The following is a 24,041-nucleotide window of genomic DNA, read 5'->3' as shown; positions in this document are numbered from 1 at the left end:
GTAGAGCCACGTGTCTGCCTGCCTGATCGTCTTACCACCTCTTTATAGCAGAGAAAGTAAGTGAGGGATTGGGCGCAGTGTGTGAGCAAAACAAACTGGAGGAAAGGACCATCGAGTTCATTGTCACCGCCTCCCAAGCATTACCACATCCTGAAGCACAGCCGTTTCTTTCTCGAGTTTGTTTAGTTTTTATCTTCCCCATTTAAGATCATCTAAAAGTGAAAAGGAAAAAAGAGAGCTGACACTGAAAAGTCTCTTACAGAGTACAAAGATGTTTGTGGTCAGTTTCCTATGAGGCTGAAATAAAACTCAAAGCTGAAAATAAAGACAACAGTACATGGGTAAATAAAAAATTGGGGATGCTTAATAGCCATTGTCTGGGCTTGAGTTCTTTGATTTGTTTACCCTCACTGAATTTTCTATGATTAGATGCTAGTCCATGGTTCTTAGGCCTGGCTGCTCATGAGAATCATCTGGGGAGCTCCTAAAATGAGTGACACCTGCTCCCTACGTAAACCAATTAAATCAATCGCTGCGGGTAGGAGTCTAGGTGCTGGTGCTTTTGGGTTACCCAGGCGATTGTGTAACAATAGTCCTCCAGAGTTAAAACCACAGTGTTAGATCTGGTGAAATTTTTGCCCAAGAGCTATGAACCACTTTAGGGGATAGAGTCTGTACGTGAGATGCCAAAGGTTAACACTGAAGTCATTCTGGAGTCCATCAGCATTAGTTGAAAGTTCTGGATTTGGAATGAAATGGAAACTAAGAAGCACTGGGAAATTGCCAAGGCATAGTCATTGCCTTTGAGGAGCTCATAGATAAATGAGAAGCTGGGACAAATACATAAATTTATATATGCTAGCCAGAAGGATGAATCATATGATTTTGTGGTATCTTTTCTGCTGTCCCTACCTCTCCCTTAAATGTTTTTGAAATAAGGGTGGTTTCTGGGAACAGGTAAGGTTTGTTAACCCAATTGTCCTTTATCCGAAATGTTGTTGGAGGCTTTCTGGATGGAGATCACGAAGAGAAGAACAAAATGTAAATGTGCATACCCTTTTTCTTTTTTCTTTTTTTTTTCTTTTTTTTTTGACGGAGTCTCCCTGTGTTGACCAGGCTGGAGTGCAGTGGCGTGATCTTGGCTCACTGTAAGCTCCGTCTCCCGGGTTCATGCCATTCTCCTGTCTCAGCCTCCCGAGTAGCTGGGACTACAGGTGCCTGCCACCTCACCTGGCTAATTTTTTGTATTTTTGGTAGAGATGGGGTTTCACCATGGTCCCGATCTCCTGACCTCGTGATCTGCCCACCTCAGCCTCCCAAAGTGGTGAGATTACAGGCGTGAGCCACCGTGCCCAGCGCCTTTTTCTTGACTTCCACCTTTTTTCCTTGGCTGTTTACTCCTAGCACTGCTCTCCAGAGTTGTCTTAGAATTTACATTAGTAGGCAAGGTTAGTGTATGATAAATAACTGTATAGAGAGACAAACAAAAATCTTAGCCTCTTAGACTAATTCTTTGGGAACTTGAGCTTAGAGATTGATGTGGTTTGGCTCTGTGTCGCTACCCAAATCTCATGTTGAATTATGATCTTCAGTGTTGGTGGTGGGGCCTGGTAGGAGGTGATTGGATCATGGGGGCAGATTTACCCCCTTGCTGTTCTCATGATAACGAGAGAGTTCTCATGAGATCTGGTTGTTTAAAAGTGTATAGCACTTCACCCTTTGCTGTCTCTATCCTGCCACCATGTGAAGATGTGCTTGCTTCCCCTTCGCCTCTGCCATGATTGTAAGTTTCCTCAGGCCTCCCCAGCCATGTGGAACTGTGAGTCAATTAAACCTCTTTCCTTCATAAATTACCCAGTCTCAGGTAGTTCTTTCTAGCCACATGAGAACAAACTAATATGGAGATTATCCGTAATTTTCCCAATTTTACACATGAGAAAGTAGAAGCCCCATGTAAGGAAGAGACTGTCCCAATCATCAGCTAGTTGTTGGTATACCATCTTGGCCACCTCTTCCAAAGGGAACGAGAAATTATTCTTTTTATGAGGCCAAGGGAACTTACATTTGTGTGCCACTCTCTGCTAAACACAATAGTAGTTAGCTGTAATTCTCACCGCATCCACATAAAGTAAGTGTTTCCATTTTTTGGATGAAGAGTGTAAAGCTTAGATAGTTTAAGTCTCTTACCTAAGCAAAGTTAGGGGCAAAGCCGTGGTTAAAATTCAGGTAGAGTGAGGTAGGTTGGTTTGTTTTTCGAAGACAGAGTGTTCCTCTGTCGCCCAGGCTGGAGTACGTGGTGTGATCTTGGCTCACTGCAACCTCCTTGGCTCACTCCTCCTCCAGGTTCGAGTGATTCTCCTGCCTTAGTCTCCTAAGTATCTGGGATAACAGGCACCTGTCACCACGCCTGGCTAATTTTTTTTGTATTTTTAGTAGAGATGGGGTTTCACCATGTTGTCCAGGCTGGTCTTGAACTCCTGACCTCAAGTAATCCGCCCACCTTGGCCTGTCAAAGTGCTGGGATTACAAGCAAGATTGAGCTTTTAAACCTATGCTCTTTTCAGTTTAACATAGTATACCATTGTCCCCAATGCAATTATTTATAGCAAATATAGCCTCTATTAGCAATGCTGAGGTTTTGTCTAAATTTATTGTGTTACACAATCAGGAAATGGTATAATCTAATGCTTATCTAATTTTATTATTTCAGAACTATCAGATTGATACGTACTCCACTTACTTACAATGAAATAATTCTACTTCTGAAAACCGCTACTTGTTAGTCTGCATTATCATCTCTGGGAATATGAGAAGCAGTATATGCAGACTTGTACTCCAGTCTTAATTTCTGGTGCCTACCAGCAGCGTGAGCCTGGGCAAATCACTTAATCCCACTATACTTCAGTGTCCTTATCTACAAAATAGAAATGCTAGTGGCTAATCATAGGGTGGTTGCATTGATGACACTGAGAACGTATGGCATAGTGCATAGCACATGATAGGTGCTTGGTAGATGTTGGTTATGAATTTACTGTGAGAAATTAGTGACAGCATTTCCTGGATGAAGTCAGCTTTCTGCTAAGAATAAAAGCTGGGTAGGGAGCTCTTAACCTTGAATGTTAATTATCTTCAAGTTTGTTGGCTGAAGGTCTCAGCTGTATAAAACTGATCATTTTCCAAGAAACATAGCACTTTCAGCTCTTTTGTACTTTGAGTATGACTTGCTTTGGATTCCCTTTGATCACTGTGATGGCTAACTAAACAATTTGCCTCAGTTAACCTCAAATATGAGTACAGTGTGACCATTAGCTGTTCCTGCTTCCATGACAAGGCATCCTGTAACTCACCAATTTACCATTAGGACTAGATTCTAAACTCCCTTCTGGAATTAGGTTGATATGGATGCATGGCGGCTTTGGCTGCATAGTGCTTTACTCACATGCTCTAGCTGGTCACAGCTTTATTTGTGACATCTGTTCTGAACACATTATGTCTCTTCTTTTCCACTCTCTGGCCTGACACACCATATTGACTGTTACTGCCACTGTATTATTGTCTTCCTACCTCCCTTTTGGCTCTTCTCATGATCTTAAGGATTGAATACCCTTAACCAAATATATAGAATGAATTGACCTGTAAGAGGGATTTACCATTACCTGCAAATGTTATCTTGAACCCCTGAATTTTATTTGCTATGTTAACTTTGTAACTGAACTTATTGGGTGTTTTAATTTTCAGTTGTGATCAGAGGTTTTTTTTGTGTGTGTGTTTGTATGTGACACAGGCTCTCACTCTGTCACCTAGGCTGGAGTGCAGTGGTGCAGTCTTGGCTCCCTGTAGCTTTGACCTCCCGGGCTCAAGTGATCCTTGCATCTCAGCCTCTGAGTACCCAGGACTACAGGTGCACACCACCACATCTGGCTAATTTGTGTATTTTTTGTAGAGATGGGGTTTCACCATATGCCCCAGGCTGGTCTCGAACTCTTGAGTTCAAGTGATCCTCCCACCCTGGCCTCCCTTTGGGATTACAGGTGTGAGCCACCACACCCAACCAGGAAATTTTTGTTGTTGTTGTTGAGACAAAGTCTCACTCTGTCGTCCAGGCTGGAGTGCAGTGGCATGATCTTGGCTCACTGTAACCCCCACCTCCCAGGTTCAAGCGATTCTCATGCCTCAGCCTCCCAAGTAGCTGGGAATACAGGCACGTGCCACCACACCTGGCTAATTTTTTTGTATTTTTAGTAGAGATGGGGTTTCGCCATGTTGCCCAGGCTGGTCTCGAACACCTGAGCTCAAGTGATCCTCCCACCTTGGCTTCCCACTGGGATTGCAGGTGTGAGCCACTGTGCCCAGCCAGGAAATATTTATTGAATACCTACAATGTACTAGGTATTGTACTAATGGACTCTTCAATCTTTTGAGCAATCATGATACAGGACGTAGAACTCATAGAACTCAGTGACCGAGGCAGTGGCAGAGGGCATTGCCCTAGCGGAGGGCACAACTTCTGGGCCCACAGAGAAATCCATTCACAGCTTGCTTTGGCTTTGTTATACAGAGCAGCAGTTTTCTCACTAGTCTGTGTAGATATATATTTCAAAAGAGCAGACAAACAGGATTTCTAAAGAGAGAGGATCAAGGGACTACTACCTTGATTAAGAACTCTGTCCCAATCACCTTGGTACCCCCTTTTCCTATCAGAAGAACAAAAATCATTACATGAAGGGTACCACGGGTATCAGACCCCATTAGGAAGCTCTGCATATAGTAGCATGTTTTGTATGAGATTTTTGTATTTTTTTTTTAAAGAATAGAACGATTCTAGTTATAGGAAGATTTTTATTAGTTAGTTTGCCGTATTTGCTTTATTTTTCCCTATTCCCCCCACCCCACATACACATGCTTTATGCTTTTTTGCTGAAGCATTTGAGAATAAATTGCAGACATCATGCCTCTTTACCCCTAGATACTTAAGTATGTATGTCCTCAGCTTAAGGGCATTCTCCTAATAACCATGATACAGTTATTACCCTTGGGGAATTCATCATTGATATAAAAATAAAATGGACCATCTAAATTTCCCTTAATGGGGCCAGGCGCTGTGGCTCACGCCTGTAATCCCAGCACTTTGAGAAGCTTAGGCTGGTGGATCACCTGAGGTCAGGAGTTCGAGACCAGCCTGGCCAACATGGTGAAAACCTGTGTCTACTAAAAATACAAAAATTAGCCGGGCGTGGTGACGCACATCTGTAATCCCAGCTATTCAGGAGGCTGAAGTAGGAGAATCTCTGGAACTTGGGAGGCGCAGGTTGCAGTGAGCTGGGATCATGCCACTGCACTCCAGCTTGGGCGACAGAGCAAGACACTGTCTCAAAAAAGTAAAACTGAAAAAAAAATAAATTTCTCGTAACGGCTGCCGGTTCCTGTATTGGACAACTCTCGGGTCTAGAACACTCTCAGAAGGCACTGCAGCAGAGGCGGCTGCTGAGCATAGTGCTGCAGAGCCCAGAGTGGGGGGCAGGAGACTCCCACCTCAGCAACGCAGTAGACCAGTAGCGGGCAGGAGTGACAGGAAGGCTGGCTGGGTGCAAACAGGAGAATGAACTAAAAGTCTGTAGACAGAAGGGCCACCCTTTGTTCTGACCTTGAGACAAAACCTGACTGTCCATAGAAGAGTGCTTTAAAATATAATTTAGCAATAAATCATCTACAACCCCCCATTAACATCCTAGAGAAGATCACATTTTCCAAAGATGGCCATGAGGATACTTTTCTACAGTGTGACCTTGGCACCCCTCTGTCAGGAGCGGGAGTCGAAATTTCCTTCTGAAGTCTGGGCAGGCCCTGGCTACTTAGCCTAATTGATTGTGTTAGACATAGGCCAGCCGTGTGACTTCTGAGCCTGGGTCATAAAAGGCCATGCGGCTGCTGTCTTTCACTGAAGTGATGGAAGGATCCAACTAGCCCGAGGCTGCCATGATGTGAGGGAGCCCAGGAAGAGGCCACCCCAAGCTGCTCAGATGTGCAATCCTAGTTGCGAAGTCATCTGGCCCAAGCATCAGACTTAGGAGTGAAGGGGCCTTCGGATGCTTCCAGACCCAAGATCTAGTCAACCTGCAGCCTTCGAGTTTTCCCAGCTGAGACCCAGATAAGCCATCCCTTCTGCGTTCTGTCTAAATTCCTGACTCACAACATCTGTGAGTGTCATAATATGGACATTGGGCTGAAAGAAGTCATGTAATATCTGGATGCTTGGAGGCATTGAATTTGATAGGGAATAAAGTGTGTGTGAAGTCCCCAGTCTTTGGCTCTTTGTCTCTAAAGTTCTGACTTACTCTTTTTTTGGTTTTTTGAAATGGGGTTTCACTGTGTCACTTAGGCTGGAGTGTAGTGGCACAATCACAGCTCACTGCAGCCTCGACCTCCCAGCTCAAGAGATCCTCCTGCCTCAGTCTCCCAAGTAGCTGGAACTATAGTCACGCACCACCATGCCCAGCTAATTTTTTATTTTTTGTAGAGACTGGGTCTCCCTCTGTTGTCTGGGCTGGTCTTGAGCTCTTGTATTCAAGCAGTCCTCTTGCCTCAGCCTCCCAAAGTGCTGGGATTACAGGCATAACTGACTCACTGTGATTAATAATAATAACCAAACCATGGTCTGGCCTAGAGTGGAGGCAGCCCCAAGTTTGGCAGATTCGAAATCTGTAACCTATTTTGATCTCTTCTTAGATTCAGGAATAAATTTTCTTGAACAAAGGAAAACTCTTAAGCTCTTAAGACAGTGAGAGACTGCTCATGAAGCAAAACAAACATTTTAAAAGTAGAAACTAAGTTTTTAAAAAAGGGATTCTTTGAAGGACATTCACAATCATTTGGTAGGTCTCCATTCACATGTCAGGTTGTTTCTTCTGAAGGACTATTCAATTAATCATTGTTTAACCCTAGTAAATCCAAAACTTAATGACTTATTCTTAAATTCAGTGTTTTCAACAGATTGAAATCTTATAACTACAACTGGAGAAAAGAAGTTGAAGAGCTCACCTCCACACATGGACATAAACATGGGAAGAACAGACACTGCAAACTACTAGACAGGGGAGGGAAGTGGGCGCGGGTTGAAAAACCACCTGTTGGGTACTGTGCACACTACCTGGGTGCAACATCCCCATGGAACAAGCCTGTGCATGCACCCCCTGTATCTAAAATGAAAGTTGAAAATTTTTTTAAAAAGAGCTCACCTTAAAATAATATGTTCTCAGTTATATTTTACAAATTTTAACATGGTTAATGGGAAAAATACATTGCCAACTCAGACATTTAGTTGGTGATATTAATGAAAAGCATTTATTTGATGATATTAATAAAAATTATCAGAATGAGCTGGATCATTCTGTTGGGTTTTTTTGGTGCCTTGCGAGTAATTTTTCCATGTATTGCTCTTTATCTCATTATTGCCACTCCCAAATGACCCCCCAGCCCCCACCAACTGCTAAAGCTGAACAAGGGACAAAGAAAGCCTTCAAGTAATCCAGACAGAGGAGACTCTACATTTTAGGAGGCATGGTCTCTGTTGATTGAAGACAGTGTAAAATATGTCCTTAGCCTCTGCTTTAATTAAAAGGTACTTATTGTCAATCGCTTGAACCTAGGAGGCAGAGGTGGTAGTGAGGTGAGATCCCGCCATTGCACTCCAGCCTGGGCAATAAGAGCGAAACTCCATCTCAAAAAATAAATAAATAAGTAAATAAAAGAAAAAAGAAAAAGAAAAAAGAAAAAGTTTCTTATTATCAGGTGACTTGATTAACTGAAGAAATAATTATTTTTTCTGCCGCCTGTAAATTACTCGAAAAGAGGATTAAAGCCAAGCCAGGGTTATCAGCCACTACGGAAACCAGGTGTAAAGAAATATGTCTGTGAGCTCCTGCTCTCAGGCGGCTAGCTAAATGCTCCTGGCTACCTCCTGGTCCAACCATCGGGAAGGCGCCCTGCATTAAATTGAAAGTCATTTGTATTTCTGTGTCTACTCATCCTAGGTCTTGGTGAATGTGAAGCTGTATGGGACCTTTCTAGACAAAGCAAATCATACCTTTTGCAAATACAGTAATTGTCTCCAGCTTCCCAATAAAAGGACAAAGTATAAAAAATAAACAGAGGCCAGGCACAGTGGCTCACGCCTGTAATCCTAGAACTTTGGGAAGCCGAGGCGGGTGGATCACCTGAGGTCAGGAGTTCGAGACCAACCTGGCCAACATGGTGAAACCCCCGTCTCTACTAAAAATACAAAAATTAGCCGGGTGTAGTGGTGCATGCCTGTAATCCCAGCTACTCAGGAGGCTGAGGCAGGAGAATCGCTTGAACCCAGGAGGTGGAGGTTGCAGTGAGCTGAGATTGCGCCACTGCAGTCCAGCCTGGGCAACAGAGTGAGACTCTGTCTCACAAACAAACAAACAAACAAACAAACAAACAAAGCAACCAGAAACAGAAGAGAATGAAAGGATCGTCAAACTTAAGAGAAAAACAGCAGAAATGCACATGAGTGTATTTGAGTCTAATGACCTGTTTGCATCCACTAAGTCAGAATTTTCCAAGCCCCCTCACCTGCTCCCTTTGTCATCTTTGAACTGATACCAGGGAAAAACTTAATTGGTAAATTTGAATGAGATGAAGTATATTGAGAAATGCAGAATAAAACTAGAAAGTCAAAATTAAGTAATGTGGAGAAGCCAAGTAAGTAGGGGAAAAATGAAGTCAAATAATTGGAAAGCAGAACTGGAAAATACACAATATACCAGAAGACTCATCAAAACAGAACCCTCTGACAAGGACATTCATTTAAAACCAAAATGTTTTTCTTGCTAAGTTCATTATTAAAAAAAAAATGGTTGTTAGAACCTTTTGATTTAAACTGAGTATCTGGCATTAATACATAGGAAAGATACTTTCAATGTATATGAAGAAAGCACAGAAAGATTATAAAAATGAGGCATTTCATACTTATTTTTAGGCTAACAAATTAACTAAAAAAGACTTATCCTCCTATTTAAGCTGATATGTAATTAAGGTATTTGAGTACAAATAATTTGTCCCTAAACTTCATGTAGAATGTAAGAGACAAAACCTGAGATTTTTCAACTACTCTTTTTAAAAAACACAAACTTCTGGACCAGGTGTGGTGGCTCACGCCTGTAATCCCAGCACTTTGGGAGGCCGAGGTGGGCAGGTCACTTGAGGTCAGGAGTTGGAGACCAGCCTGTGCAACATGGTGAAACCTCATCTCTACTAAAAATACAAAAATTAGCCGGGCGTGGTGATGGGCGTCTGTAATCCCAGCTACTCGGGAGGCTGAGGCAGGAGAGAATCGTTTGAACCTGGGAGGCTGAGGTTGCAGTGAGCCAAGATCGCACCACTGCACTTCAGCCTGGGCAACAGAGCGAGACTCTGTCTCAAAAAAAAAAAAAAAAAAATCAACAACAAACAAAGAAAAAAACAAACTTCTGAAAGCATGATCTATTCTTTGAATAAATCATTGAGAAGCTACCATAGGCGAGGCACTATAATATGTGCTATGGGGGATACAGAGACAGATAAAAGTTTCTTTCCACATGAGTTTTATAACAGACTGATAATCCAAGGAAGCTTGAAGAAAATGCTTCCTGAAATTTGGTTCTCTTAGACCATGCCTAGTAATTGAGTTTTAATTATTGCAGAATCATCAGATGAGCCCAGGGAATGGGTTCTCAGGGCTGACCAAGCAGTAACTGACAATTCGATTGTGTATCCCATGGCCTCAGACTATTCTGTTTGAGTATCATCAGCATCATTAGTGATTTCTATTAGCCTCTTTTCTAAGTTTTAAGAATATGTGACTGTTAAATATTGTGGTTTATTAAATTTTTATTTATGGAGATGGGGGTCTTGCTACATTGCCCAGGCTGGTCTCAAACTCCCGGCCTCAAGTGATCTGCCCATCTCAGCCTCCCAAGTAGCTAGGATTACATGCGTGAGCCACTGCCTCTGGTTTAAATGTTAAGCACATTTTAACCCTCACCAAATCTCCGTGAAGTAGATACTGTTCTTATTTTATAGGTGGTTACAATGAAGTTTAGAAGTGTAAAGAAACTTACCCCTGCTCATGAAGCTTGTGAATGCTCTAGTCAAGATTCAAACCCCAATCAAACTTCAGCACCTGACCTTTGTCATCACCAGCCCACAGGACCATAGGCTTTTCTCTGAATCCTGAACTCCAAAAAACTGAAAATTGAATTTCTTTTTCATATATTTGCTGCCAGAACTCATTTTCTAGCAAAACCAGACCTGAACTGACTTGATTACATAGTCTTTATCGTACTTACTGGAGATGTTCATGTATTTCACTGCAGCTATGTTGTGGCTCTCTAATACTCTGTATTGTACAATGTATGGTATAGACTCCTTTTTACCTTCCTAAAATTGGAAAACCTTTAAATTCTGAAACCATCTAGATCTGCAACTTTCAGAGAAGAGATGAGAACCTGACTGCGGCCACCTCACGCCTGCCAGCCAGCTCTCACTGCTCACGACGTGCTTGTATCCTGTGGCTCCTAACAGGCTGCCAACTTGGAAATTTAAACATGTATACTTTCATTACCCCCAAAAACTCGTAATTGTGAAAAAATTATTAGTTCATACTGATACTCCCAGTTTCAGTTTAACACCAGAATTCTTCTACTTCTTCCCTATTCCAGAACTTCCTTTTTCCTGTTAAAGAAAAAAAAAAAAAAAATCGGCTAGGCGTGGTGGCTCATGCCTGTAATCCCAACAGTTTGAGAGGCCAAGGCGGGCAGATCACCTGAGGTCAGGAGTTAAAGACCAGCCTGGCCAACATGGTGAAACCCTGTCTCTACTAAAAATACAAAAATTAGCTGGGCGTGGTGGTGGATGCCTCTAATCCCAGCTATTCCAGAGGCTGAGGCAGGGAGAATTGCTTGAACCCAGGAGGCGGAGCCAAGATCGCACCATCACACTCCAGCCTGGGTGACAGAGTGAGACCCTGTCTCCAAAAAAAAAAAAGGAAACAAAAAGAAAAGAAAAAAAATTATCTGATACTTGTTAAAGATGGTAGGGAAGGCTTTATTCAAGAGGGACCCCTATAGTGGGAGTTTTGCAGTAGTGGGGAGAGATCAGGCTGAACTCCTAGTGCAACAAGGACAAGTGGAAATTTATAGCCAAGGAGCAGGGTGTGGGTCAATGGGTGGAAAGTTACTAAGAGGAAAAGTCCAGGTTGGAGGGGATTCTTGTTGAAGGCAGGCCAGGGTGATAAGATATCGAGGGTAGGGGGATCAGACACCAAGGGTAGGGGATTTTCACTGAAATGACTCAGCAGGATTTTTGGTAAGACTGGACTAAGCAGGTCAAGATAGAACCCAAAGTCGAGGCCTAGTCAAAAAGAAGACTCAGAGCCAGATGCGCTGGCTCACGCCTGTAATCCCAGCACTTTGGGAGGCTGAGATGGGAGGATCGCTTGAGCCCAGGAGTTCGAGACCGGCCTGGGCAACATGGCAAAACCCCTCCTTACTAAAAAGACAAAAATTAGCCAGGTGTCCCAGCTACCTGGGAGGCTGAGGTGGGGGAATCACTTGAGCCCAGGAGGTTGAGGCTGTAGTAAACCGTGATTGTGCCACTGCACTGCAACCTGGGTGACAGAGTGAGACCCTGTCTCCAAAAACAAACAAACAAATAAGCAAACCCAGGAGAACCTGGTTCAAGTTTGGTCAAAGGAGAGAGTCTTTGTCATCCCACAGTGAGAACATCAATGTTTCTTTTGTGATTTAAAGAGAATTTCCTTTCTGTTTAACCAGGATGCAAAGTATTTCTCCCGGCATGTGAAAAGCTAGACTTATATTTTAACTTAGATAATAGGGAATTCATTTTATAATGAGATTCACTGTGATAAATAGCAGCATTTTTAGTGCATTTAAAGTTAAAGTTATATTCATACAGAACCTTTTAGGAATAATATACGGATGCTCCTTGACTTACAGTGGGGTTACATCCTGATGAATACATCATAAGTCAAAAATATTGTAACTGAGAAATGCACTTGGCCAGGCATGGTGGCTCATGCCTGTAATGCCAGCACTTTGGGAGGCCAAGATGGGTAGATCACTTGAGGTCAGGAGTTCGAGAACAGCCTGGCCAACATGATGAAACCCTATCTCTACTGAAAACACAAGAACTAGCCAAGCATTGTGATGGGCGCCTGTCATCCCAGCTACTTGGGAGGCTGAGGCACGAGAATCGCTTGAACCCAGTGGGTGGAGGTTGCAGTGAGTGGAGATCGTGCCACTGCACTCCAACCTGGGTGACAGAGTGAAACTCTGTCTCAAAACAAAAAAGCACTTAATAATTAGATAAACCCATCATAAAGTCAGAAGATTAAACAATAAAAAAATCATAAATTGAACTGTTTTAAGTTGGGGACTGTCTCTATATTATTTGAAGCAAAATGACCAGAGCTGGTTGGATGTGGTGGCTCACGCCTGTAATCCTAGCACTTTGGGAGGCCGAGGCGGGTGGATCACGAGGCCAGGAGATCGAGACCATCCTGGCTAACATGGTGAAACCCCGTCTCTACTAAAAATACAAAAAATTAGCCAGGCGTGGTGGTGGGCGCCTGTAGTCCCAGCTATTTGGGAGGCTGAGGCAGGAGAATCGCTTGAACCCAGGAGGCAGAGGTTACAGTGAGTCGAGATCGTGCCATTGCACTCCAGCCTGGGCGACAGAACAATACTCCGTCTAAAAAAAAAAAAAAGACCAGAGTCATTTAAAATGTTAATTGCCTAAGGCCAAATGAATGTGTATAGAATAGATGTTGGAAGGTCATTGCGGGGGCATTTCACCCCTTCCCCTCTTACCTGAAGTGGGTATTTGGGGATTAAGGTCCTTATCACAGTGAAAGTACAAAGGAGAAAAGTGAATCATCAATTAGTTAAAAGATTTACCAAAGGCCTTCCATATACTCACTTAGGATGAGGGAAATGAGGGATGGATTATTTCAGACTTTCATCTTTTATTGTAACTTTTTTGAGAATGGAGAAGTGGGTCAAGGATGAGTGGGGAAGAAAGGTTCTGCAGATGACTTTCTAGACTAGGTTCTTTTTTTCAAGTTTTATTTGGTAGGGAGAGCAAATGAATAAACCAGAATGTGACTGGAAGTGTTAGAAAATTGGATTTACTTCTGAATCTCTGACTTGTTGCCTTCATGACCTACAGAAGAATAAGGAGAGTTTGGTAGAGAAAATTGTTAAATGAGCTCTGCTCATCTCTCTCTGGGCCTGGCCACGATGTTGCCCATTTCTGCGCAGCTTCCAGGGAATATGGAACAGCAAAGAGGCCTAGGCAGGGCGAGGGAGATGGGATGGACTCCTCAATACCACGGAGACCAGGAGGACCAGTGTTTGTCCAACACTTGCTCCGTGTCAGCCTCCATGCACGGTATCACATTTAGTCCTTACACAAACTAGTTTTATCCCCGTTTTACAGATTAAGGCAGCTGAGACTCAGAAGTGAAGCTTACCAAAGTTTTCACAACCTGCAAATGGAGGAATTGGGGCTGGAGGACATTTGTGTCTCCAAAGCTCATGCCTTTTCTATCAGGCCCTCCACCACCAGCCACCATGGAGTTTCCAGCAGGGCTGGGGGTTGCAGGCCAGGCTGATGCTAGAACTCTTCTTGCCACATGACAGCAGAGGAAGGAGCTCAGGTTTCCTCTTTTAAGTGGCCAGGTATGTTTCCTCTCATGGCATCTTGTTTATGTAAATTTTATGTACAGCCAGTTCAGGGAAGCCTCCAGAAGGCACTGACCTCCTTCCTTATGGTTACAGTGAGTCGAGATGTGGCACAGTAGATCCCTCTGCCTCTGACTACACCCAGGAGATAGTTTCTCTGGCATGTTTCTCTGGCACATGCCAGCCCTGTGTCTCAGTCAGAGCCTCTCCTCTGGAATCACAGGGTCTCTGGGGTCTGTGGCTACTTCCCAGAGGGGCAGAGCTACGGTCCCTGAAGAAACACACTGTAGGAAAATCTTAGGAAACAGTTGGCACACACAGTAGGTGAATATTTGTGAAATGAATGGATCCGTTGCCTCCTGGAAAGCCCTATGAACGGGAGTGGATTTACATGTTCTGTTACTTTTGTACTTGGCAGTTTTCCCACGGTATTTATTTGAAAACAAGTTCAGATTATATCCCAGGTCACTTTTATATTGCCGCTGGTAACGCTAGGAACGTTTTTGTGTTAAGAAAAAAAAAAAAAAACAAACAAAACTGCTTTCAAGGTTGCCTCTTGTAATGAATGTTCTTTTTTTCTGCTAATTAAATTATTTTCTTCAACTTGCTATTTCAAAGGATAAAAATTCAACTAGAGACTGCAGGATTATTTAATTTTCTCTTTCCAACCAGTAGTAACCGTGCTACCATGGGAGCACTTTATTTCTCCATCTGTTAGACTATAAAATCATGGAACATTTTTCATGTCTTAATAGGGAGAGATAATGCATGTGAGAAAACTTCATATATGTTTCTACGAAAGGAACTTCCTGTGCGGCTGGCTAACACAATGAGAGAAGTTAATCTTCTGCCGGATAATTTACTTAACCGCCCTTCAGTGGGATTGGTTCAGAGTTGGTAAGTAAACAATGTGGCTTAAAATGGATCTTCCCACAATGCTGTGAACATTTGGCAGCGGGACCATTCTCTGTAAAAGTGCACATACTGCCCATCTGGGGAATGAGTCATTTGGGATAGCTGGATTTTCCATGCAATTAAAAGTTTTTTTTTTTTTCTTTATGTGCTGTTTGTTTTAAAGTTGTTTTAATGAAAATGCTTGTAAATTATACTAGACACTTTCTTGAGTTTTTCTTGTGTGTGGTGGGATTGCACTTTTTCTGACAGGGCATCTGCTGCTTTTATCAAGTCCTAACCTTACTCCTTTTGTTTTCCTTGTAAAGACATTCCTTGAAGTCAGTGCTTCTTGTAGAACAAATTAAGTCATTTAAAGGGGAACCTCATATTGGAAAAAATATCAGTTCCCTGCTGTGCTTCATTTGCTCCATGAAAAGTAGGGAAAATTTTGACAGAGTATAACGTAAACTTAAATCAGTTATAGCTCTGATGCTTGAAGCACATGTCATTTAACTGAAGACGTTGAATTTGTGACGCAAAGTTACCCGCTAGGTAAGCAGGGTGAGATCAATGAATGGTAGGATGTAAGAGCAAGTGGTGTGTTTTTAGAAAGGGATTTGCATATACAGTGTTTGAGAAACATTTGCAGGTCTACTCTGTGTTTTAAAAGCAAGGTAGAGGCCGGGTGTGGTGGCTCACACCTGTAATCCCAGCACTTTGGGAGGCTGAGGCAGGTGGATCACTTGAGGTCAGGAGTTTGAGACCAGCCTGGCCAACATGGTGAAACCTCATCTCTACTAAAAATACAAAAATTGGCCAGGCTTGGTGGCATGCGCCTGTAATCCCAGCTACTCAGGAGGCTGAGGCAAGAGAATCACTTGAACCTGGGAGGTGGAGATTGCAGTGAGATAAGATCACGCCACTGTACTCTCCAGCCTGGGCAACAGAGTAAAACTCCATCTCAAAAATAATAAATAAATAAATAAATAAATAAATAAATAAATAAATAAATGCAAGTGGAAGTCACTGTGAAGAAAGTTGGAGGAGTTGGGGAGGTCAGATGCCATCAGTCCTCTCAAGCAAGCACAGTGCTGTGGGAGCAGAGAGAAGCGGACAGAAATGCAAGCTGTGGTTCTGCACTGCCCCTTGGTGGGTGGGTGGAACTGACAGATTGCAGGTGACAGGGAGAGCATTTTAGAAGGGAATGGCGTGGACAGATGTAAGGAGAGTGGAACTACTAATTAGCTCGCATCTAGAGGGTTAGTGGAGGCCAGGCTACTGAAAGAGAATGGACATTCAATAGTCATTCCTCCATAGTATTAATTATAATAAATTCATAGGGTTAAAATGAGTTGTCTGAGACACACTATATTAGGTGGTCTCAGAGGTACAGTGTCAAGTCTCTTTTCCAGACAAGCAGCAGCTTCTCACTGTGTGACGTGCAGTCTTTGGAATGCAGGAGAAATGAAAGAGACTGTGACTGTGGCTTTGATGTCATATAGTTCCTTGCATCCTGCTCTGGTTCCATAGCTTGTTTCAGAAAGAGCAGCAAGTTCTTGTTTGCACGAGACTTCTTTATTGCTTCAAGGCCATCATTAGAGATTTTCCAGTAGAAGGTATAAAATCCCAATTAGAGGCCACTGTGGTGGGGATTCTAGGTAGGCAGGATCAAGTCCCCTGATCCTGGTGGTGGTGACAGTTAAACATTTACTATTGCTTATGTACAGGCTGGGTCAAGGGCTTCAAAGTGAATTGCTGGGCTCTTTCGTGTTGTTTTCCAACATCAGCAACCAACTCCGAGTCTCTGGACAGCAACTGGGTTCAGCAATTCAGTTCAATCCTGACACTACCTACTTGGAGTCAGGGCACACTCCACAGCTTTACAGCTCAGCCCCACAAGAATCTCCCCTACTGCAGACACCAGTCACAAGTCCTGGGCCACCTGTGCCTCTGACTGAGTGGCTGGACATTGAGTTTCCACACCCCTTCTCTCAGATTTGATAATTTGCTGGAACGGCTCACAGAACTCAGGAAGATACTTTACCTATGTTTATAGGTTTATTAGAAAGGGTACAATTCGGGAACAGCCACATGGGAGAGATGCATAGGGCAAGGTATGGGAGGCCGCATGGAGCTTCCATGCCCGCTCTGGGCACACCACCCTCCCAGTACCCCCATACGTTCACCCACCTGGAAACTCTGATGGTCGTTCAAGGGTTTTGATAGAGCTCAATCTCCAGCCCTCTCCCCTCCCCAGAAGTTGAGAATAGAGCTGAAAGTTAGTCCTCGAATTGCTTGGCCTTTCTGGTGACCAGCCCCGTCCTGAGGCTATCTAGAGATCCCATCCTAAGTCACCACATTAGCATGAACTCAGGTGTGGTCAAAGGGGGCTCTTTATGGATAGCAGAAGACACTCCTGTCACTCAGAAAGTTCCAAGGGTTTTGGGAGCTCTGTGCCAGGAAGCAGGGACAAAGACCAAATGTACTTAAATGTATTATATGATACCGGCAAAGTATAGGCTCGAACAAATTGCTATGTCAACTCTGTTGTTTGGTTTTTGTCTTTTAACTCTTCCTTTTCCACATCCATTCCAAACAAATGCATGCCATTTCTTCTTTCTTGTTTCTTAAACATTCTATTTTGAAATACTTTCCTACTTAACAGAAGGGTTGCAAAACTGGTAGAAAGAATTCCCGTATACTGTCACGTAGATTCACTAATTGTGAACATTGTTAACATTTGACCACGTTCTACCATTGTCATTCATATTCTTTCTTTCTGTCTCACTCTCTGCATACACACACACACACACACGTGTGCGCACACACATATATATATCTATGTCTATATATGGCACACAGACCCATATATGGTACACATACACGATGTCTACATCATGCCCCTCTGCCGTGAATACTTTAGCATGTATTTCATTGGAACAGGTCTTAGAAAACCACAATGTGGTCATCAAATTCGGGAAATTTAACATTGATACAGTAATGTCTTCTAATATGTAGAACTTGTTCTTGCTTTACTAATTGTTGTGATACTACCCACATCTGTTTTTTTTTTTTTTTTTTTTTTTTTTTTTTTTTTTGCAATTTCTCCTCCTGATTTAGGAATCCACTTCAGGATCATACATTGTGTTTCCCTGCCATTTTTTCCTTTTAAAAATGAATATTATGCATAATGGGCTATGAACCCCACCACTGTCCCCTTGGTCACAGTATGTCCTCCTTGCTCTCTTGACTGTCAGGCTGGGAACCTCAGAATAATCTTTGGCTCCCTTCTATTTAAGACTTTCTTCAACTGTCCCCTCTGGAAAGGACAGGATGCCTACCTAGCTTGCTTGCGTGTGGCAGGGCAGAGGGCATCACTGGGGCTGGCTGGCTTTGACCTCTTGGTGTTTTGACCCAGTGATTTTAACAATATCTAATCCATAGCCTTATGTGCCCAGAGACTTTTATTTATTTATTTTTCTTTTTTTGAGGTGGAGTCTTGCTCAGTTTCCCAGACCGGAGTGCAGTGGCACAATCTCTGCTCACTGCAACCTCTGCCTCCTGGGTTCAAGCGATTCTCCTGCCTCAGCCTCCTGAGTAGCTGGGATTACAGGCATGTGCCACCATGCCCAGCTAATTTTTTGTATTTTTAGTAGAGATGGGGTTTCGCCATGTTGGCCAGGCTGGTCTTGAACTCCTGGCCTCAAGTGATCCATCCGCCTCAGCCTCCCAAAGTGCTGGGATTACAGGCGTGAGCTAACACGCCTGGTTTCCAGAGACTTTTAAAAAATATGTCCAGTGATGAACATTCATTAGTATCAAATGCATTGTCCAGAGTTCACATGAGGCTGATGAATCAAGTGGCATTCTCATTGGAGTATTTATATGTGTAACAGTCATTTTTAGTTATTGGAGTGTCCTCATCCTCTATCCAAAGGTGTAGATAATAGGATTAGTGGCAGTTAATGGTTAGAAATAATTAGAATAAAGGGATAATTCTTTCAGAACATGTTAAAACCCCAAATAGAGATCACATATCTCTAATTGGAATATCTGAATCTCCACCAGATCCAACAGATCCTGGCTTGATATAGCTACTGCACTAATGGGCCTCTCTGGATGTCATTTTTCTATGTTCTCCAGATCTTAATGTTGGACAGACTGTTTCTTATACTGGCCCTGATTGAGATATGGAGCTATTCTTAATCCAGAAGCTGTTTCTGAGAGTTTAATTGGCATTCTTCCTCCCCCATTAAGTATTGATGAAATTAATTTAACTTCTTCACGTCTAGTTTCTAAGTTCTTGGCAGGCACTTCAGCGTCACACATGTGCTTCTTAAAATATGTATGTACATTTTTGGTAATCAAACTATAGACTTGATATATAAGTTAGGATGTGTCTGTCTGTAAGTAGAGAAAATGAAACTGAACCTGGCTCATGTCACTAGAAGGTCCAGCCGTAGGGTAAGCTTTTGGTGTTGGTTTGATTCAGAGATTCACGAAGCTGTCGAGGCCCTGCTTTCGATGGCGTTGGCTTCCCTCCTGGTGGCAGAATAGCTGCAGCAGTTCCAGGCTTCCAATCCAAACAGCACACTGTACAAAAGCAGAGCAGGTTGGTTTCTCTGCCAGAGTCCTCCAGTGAGTCTTTTCTGTCATTTTACTAGCCTGAATTGAGACAGTATGTCCCTTCCTGAGCCATTCCCTGTGTTCAGGAGAATGCACGCAGTGATAGACTTAGACCTACACTATTGGGCTAATGAATAATTAGTGGCAAGAGAAATAGGATTGCCCAGAGAAGAATGGGACCACGCAGGATCTTTGGAGGCACCGGCTTCCCTGATACACTTGAGCCACATGGGGGATGGGGATGGGATGGAGACCTGAGTGAAAATTTGGAGTGTTCTTAGGAAGAGGGAGAGGAGGGGTGGATGCTGGGCAGGCAACTAACACAGTAACTCTTCTTTTTCTTTTTTTTTTTCATTTTAGGTATATGCAGAGTTTTCTTGAACTTTTAGAATATGAAAATAAGAGCCCTGAGGATCCACAGGTCTTGGATAAGTAAGTATGGTACCACTTACCTGAAAGTAAAAATATCTAGATAAGAAAGATTTTGGTAAATGTAATTCAAGTCATTAAGACTCAAGGAGTATGATGTGGACAAAAGCATTCATTTTCTTAATGAGTAATGACTCAACATTGAGTTTTTTTTTAATTCGAGTTAAGAATGTAACACAATACAAAAGTAATAATGACACTTTCAGTTTTGCTTTTCTGATCTAATTCTTCATACCTTTACCCAAGGTGAACTGGGCACTCACTATGAATACTGCAGTAAATGTTCCATCTAGTGGTAGTTTTAAGAATGCAGTGGCCTTTGTATATACATGAATTTATCTACTCAATCCTTTACAATTAAAAAAAAAAATTTCAACAGGATATTACATTTGAGCTCAAAAACTGTAGTGGTTTTGTTTTGGAGAGGCATAAAAGAGTACGTTTTTTATATAGCAACCTGAATTCTATTGCATTGCTCCCATTATGCACAGACTGGCAAATTATGCCGATGAGATGTTTCTGTTTCTCATTTTTATTTATCCCAGGAACACTAACTCTAGCTGTAAGTATGTTTTCCCCTCCAAGAGAAATTAAATATCCCTTTCACATTAATTTCTTCCTGTTTTATGTATATGTGAGTGGATGCATATGGTAGGCCTGTTGTACTGAGGAATTTCTAAGTATAAACTAGTCCACATAGTTGTGAGACTGAACACCTGACTTAATAGATGTTCCATAAGAAGAACTAGGAAAATACCATGTTATACAAGCAACCTTAGGAGGTATTTAACCCAGTCCTCTCAATCCACAGATAAGGAAACTGAGGTCAGAGATGTGAAGTGACTTGCCCAAGATTTTGACCATTCATAGCAAAGCTGGACCTATAAGTTATGTTTTCGTTTGAGCCATGAGTAGCTAGTTCTAGTCTAGTTGTAAACTAAAATTCAAAGGAAAAACAAAAGCCCTCACCTATTTTATACTTTGTTGGGTGTTTTGTCTAATGGATCTGTGAAATGTGGAAGGCGGGGAAGCATTGGGTTAGAGCCCCAGATGTAGCGTTTTCCGTGATATAAGCCACTGCTGTCATTTAAGCGATCAGGATTAAATGAATTCAATCCAGGAGCTTTGTTTTCTCAAAAGTCGTTAGCTGGTAATCATTTGGTGGAAATCGGAAAACCTAGGGCTGACCACTCTAGCTTCAGATTTTAGAACAGATTTGTAGAAGTATAGTTGGTCCTTTGTATTGGCAGGTTCCACATCCTTGGATTCAACCAGCCGCAGATCGAAAAGATATTCAGGAAAAAAAAAAAAGCAATAAAAAATAACAATGCAACAATAAGAAATAATACAGATTTTTAAAATACAGTTTAACAACTGTTTAAATCGCATTTAGATTGTATCAGGTATTATAACTAGTCTAGAAATGATTTAAAGTATCAGAGAGAATGTGAGTAGGCTGTATACACTGTTTTAGACAAGGGACTTGAGCATCTGAGGATCTGGGTATCTTCGGGGATCCTGGAACCAGTCCCCTACGGATACTGAGAGACGACTATACATGATATTAAATTTCTGCTATGTTTTTCCTGGAGTCCCATCTCAGTTTCTGGAACAGGTTATCAGATGCGATTTATGGCCATGAGCCTGCTTTGCAAACTGTCAGTGCTTAATCCAGTGTGTGCTTGACCATCGCAATAATAGCTGAGCTCTCACTCCGTGAGTTTTGTAACTTGCCTAGGTTCATGTGGCTAGTTACGATAGTTGGCATTCGAGAAGTATGATGTTCTTGGTGAAGGAAGGAGTGAAAGGTGAGCGAGTACCATGGTAGCAGCCTTTTCTGTTTACCAAGAGGTTGTATGGGATCACCAGCAGGGAAATCATTTTAGTAAAGCAAAAGTAGCTTAGAAGACAAGCATGTTGATCATTTATGATAGAGTTTAGAAGAGCCCGGAAGATTAGAGGAGAATTCTGAGCATTGAGCCATTGAGGTAAGTCTCCCCACTTCAGATAAGTTGACGCACTTCTCTACTATAATGAATCGTTTCACTTTAGTAATATTTAACTTACAAATACATTGCAATGAGTATTACATAAAGGACAAATTGTCCATTATAAATTTTTTTGTGAATAATGATGGCCTAATTTCAGAGTTTTACATCTTTATTGTCATTGTATGTATGTATTTGTTACAGAAATATTTCATCATTCAGAAAAATAAGACTATTCAGATAAGTAAAAAAAAAAAAAGCCGCCCCAATTTCTACTACCAGGGGACAACAACTATTACTATTTTCCTTTCTTCCATGCTTTTCCCTAGGCATGCATATATTTATATGTGTAAAATATTTGTACAAACATAACAAGTGTCAACATTGTAGATCTATGCCATTATTAATAGTATCATAATATTCATGTTAATAGTCCATCTTCAGATAGTTCATGTGATTTGATCGTCTATCACTGGATTTTAGACTGGTTTGTAGTTTTCGTGCTACTATAAACAATGCTTTAAAGAACAACTTTTAAATACATCTGTTGGCCGGGCACGGTGGCTCACGCCTGTAATCCCAGCACTTTAGGAGGCCAAGGCGGTCAGATCACCTGAGGCCAGGAGTTTGAGACCAGCCTGGGCAACATGGTGAAACCCTGTCTCTACTAAAAATATGAAAATTAGCCAGGCATGATGGCGGGCACCTGTAATCCCAGGTACTTGGGAGGCTGCAGGAGAATTGCTGGAACCCGGGAGGCAGAAGTTGCAGTGAGCCAAGATTGTGCCACTGCACTCTAGCCTGGGCAACAGAACAAGACTCTGTCTCATAAATAAATAAATAAACACACAAACAGCTGTTCACCTTGTCCAGTTATTTTCCTAGGATCAATTCCTGGAAGTGGAATTATTTTCTTTGGGCTTTTGCTGTATGTTGTTAATTGTCCTGAGAAGTGCCTCAGTTAAGCCCCAAACTCTAACTGATGCTGATACATGGAGAATAATAAGTATCACATTGTTTTAATTTGCTTTTCTTATTTGTAAGGGTGAAGTTAATTGGCATTTGTGCTTCTTCTTTGGTAAATTTTGTATTGATAGCAGATCCTTTGCCTAGTTTTCTGATGGGGTGCTAGTTTTTTTCCTTTTCTTAAGGTTTTTTTTTTTTTCACTTAATTTATTAATGCGTGTCCCTATAGGATTGCTAAAATTCTACATAGTCATATCATTTGTTTCTTCATATTATTTGTTTCTACCTTTGGTATTAAGCTTAGAACAGCCCTCCTTATCCCAAGATTATATACTTATTCACCTGATTTTTCTGTTATCATTTCTGTGATTTCACCCTTTTACATTTTTAATCCAGTATTTGGTTTAAGTCTTGAAATTAGGATGTGACTTAAATTGTTAGCCCACTGTTCCAGTTAACTTGATTATTAGTTTGATTGTTTGCCTACTGATTTGCAATGTCACTTTCTCAATATGCTCAATTTTTATATATACATACTCACTCATGGGCCTAGTTCTAAACTTTTTGTTTAGTTCCATTGACTGACTTGTCTTCTACCATTCTTAATGTATTTTCCCCTATGCATATTTACAGTAATATGCCAGATACTTGAATAGTTGAACTGCCTGTGTTCTATCTGCATTTCATCACTATATTTTACTGCTGCAAGATATTTATTTCCAAATTTTACTCTTAAATTGTGTGTATGAGACACTTCGGGAGGCCAAGGCGGGCGGATCACGAGGTCAGGAGTTCAAGACCAGTCTGGCCAATATGGTGAAATCCCGTCTCTACTAAAAATATGAAAATTAGCCAGGCATGGTGGCATCCACCTGTAGTCTCAGCTACTCGGGAGGCTGAGGTAGAAGAATTGCTTGAATCCGGGTGGCGGAGGTTGCAGTGAACCGAGATCGCACCACTGTACTCCAGCCTGGGCGACAGAGTGAGACTCCGTCAAACAAACAAACAAAACTCAAAAAACAGTGTGACGTGATTTCTTTATTCATGGAAGCTATTGCTTTGAGATTCCATTAATCAATCCTTGGAGATTTTGGGGGATTGTCCTCATGTTCTCAGAAGAAATACTGATATGTTCTGCAATTCTTTATTCAACTTTTATAGAACCTGTATTTATATGTAATCACTTATCCAAAAAGTCAGTGGATTCCTAAAAGGGTATTTGAGCATTTTTTTTCTGTACTAGAACCTTTTACTTTTTGCACCTCTGAAAGAAGGGTTTCTGTAGAAATAAGGTTGCAAGCAAAAACTTGGCTCATACTTTTAGTTTCTTGTGAGTGGTTCCTTGTTGTATGTAGTAAGAATAAAGTCTTTACTT

At 41.9% G+C, this 24,041-nt stretch overlaps 1 protein-coding gene across 1 annotated transcript in view; it reads left to right on the top strand.

Moving 5' to 3' along the window:
• Nucleotides 1-24,041, top strand: part of PDK3 (pyruvate dehydrogenase kinase, isozyme 3) — a 74,689-nt gene that overhangs the window by 14,318 nt on the left and 36,330 nt on the right. Inside the window, exons 2-3 of the mRNA XM_011987994.1 lie at nucleotides 14,519-14,660; nucleotides 19,644-19,715. Of these exons, the coding sequence (XP_011843384.1) occupies nucleotides 14,519-14,660; nucleotides 19,644-19,715 (214 nt within the window). The remainder of the gene's footprint in view (nucleotides 1-14,518; nucleotides 14,661-19,643; nucleotides 19,716-24,041) is intronic.

Source organism: Mandrillus leucophaeus, unplaced genomic scaffold (assembly GCF_000951045.1).
Source record: "Mandrillus leucophaeus isolate KB7577 unplaced genomic scaffold, Mleu.le_1.0 Scaffold321, whole genome shotgun sequence".
Taxonomy (NCBI): domain Eukaryota; kingdom Metazoa; phylum Chordata; class Mammalia; order Primates; family Cercopithecidae; genus Mandrillus; species Mandrillus leucophaeus.
Note: the sequence above shows the minus strand (reverse complement) of the source record. Positions and strands in the feature narration are given on the sequence as shown.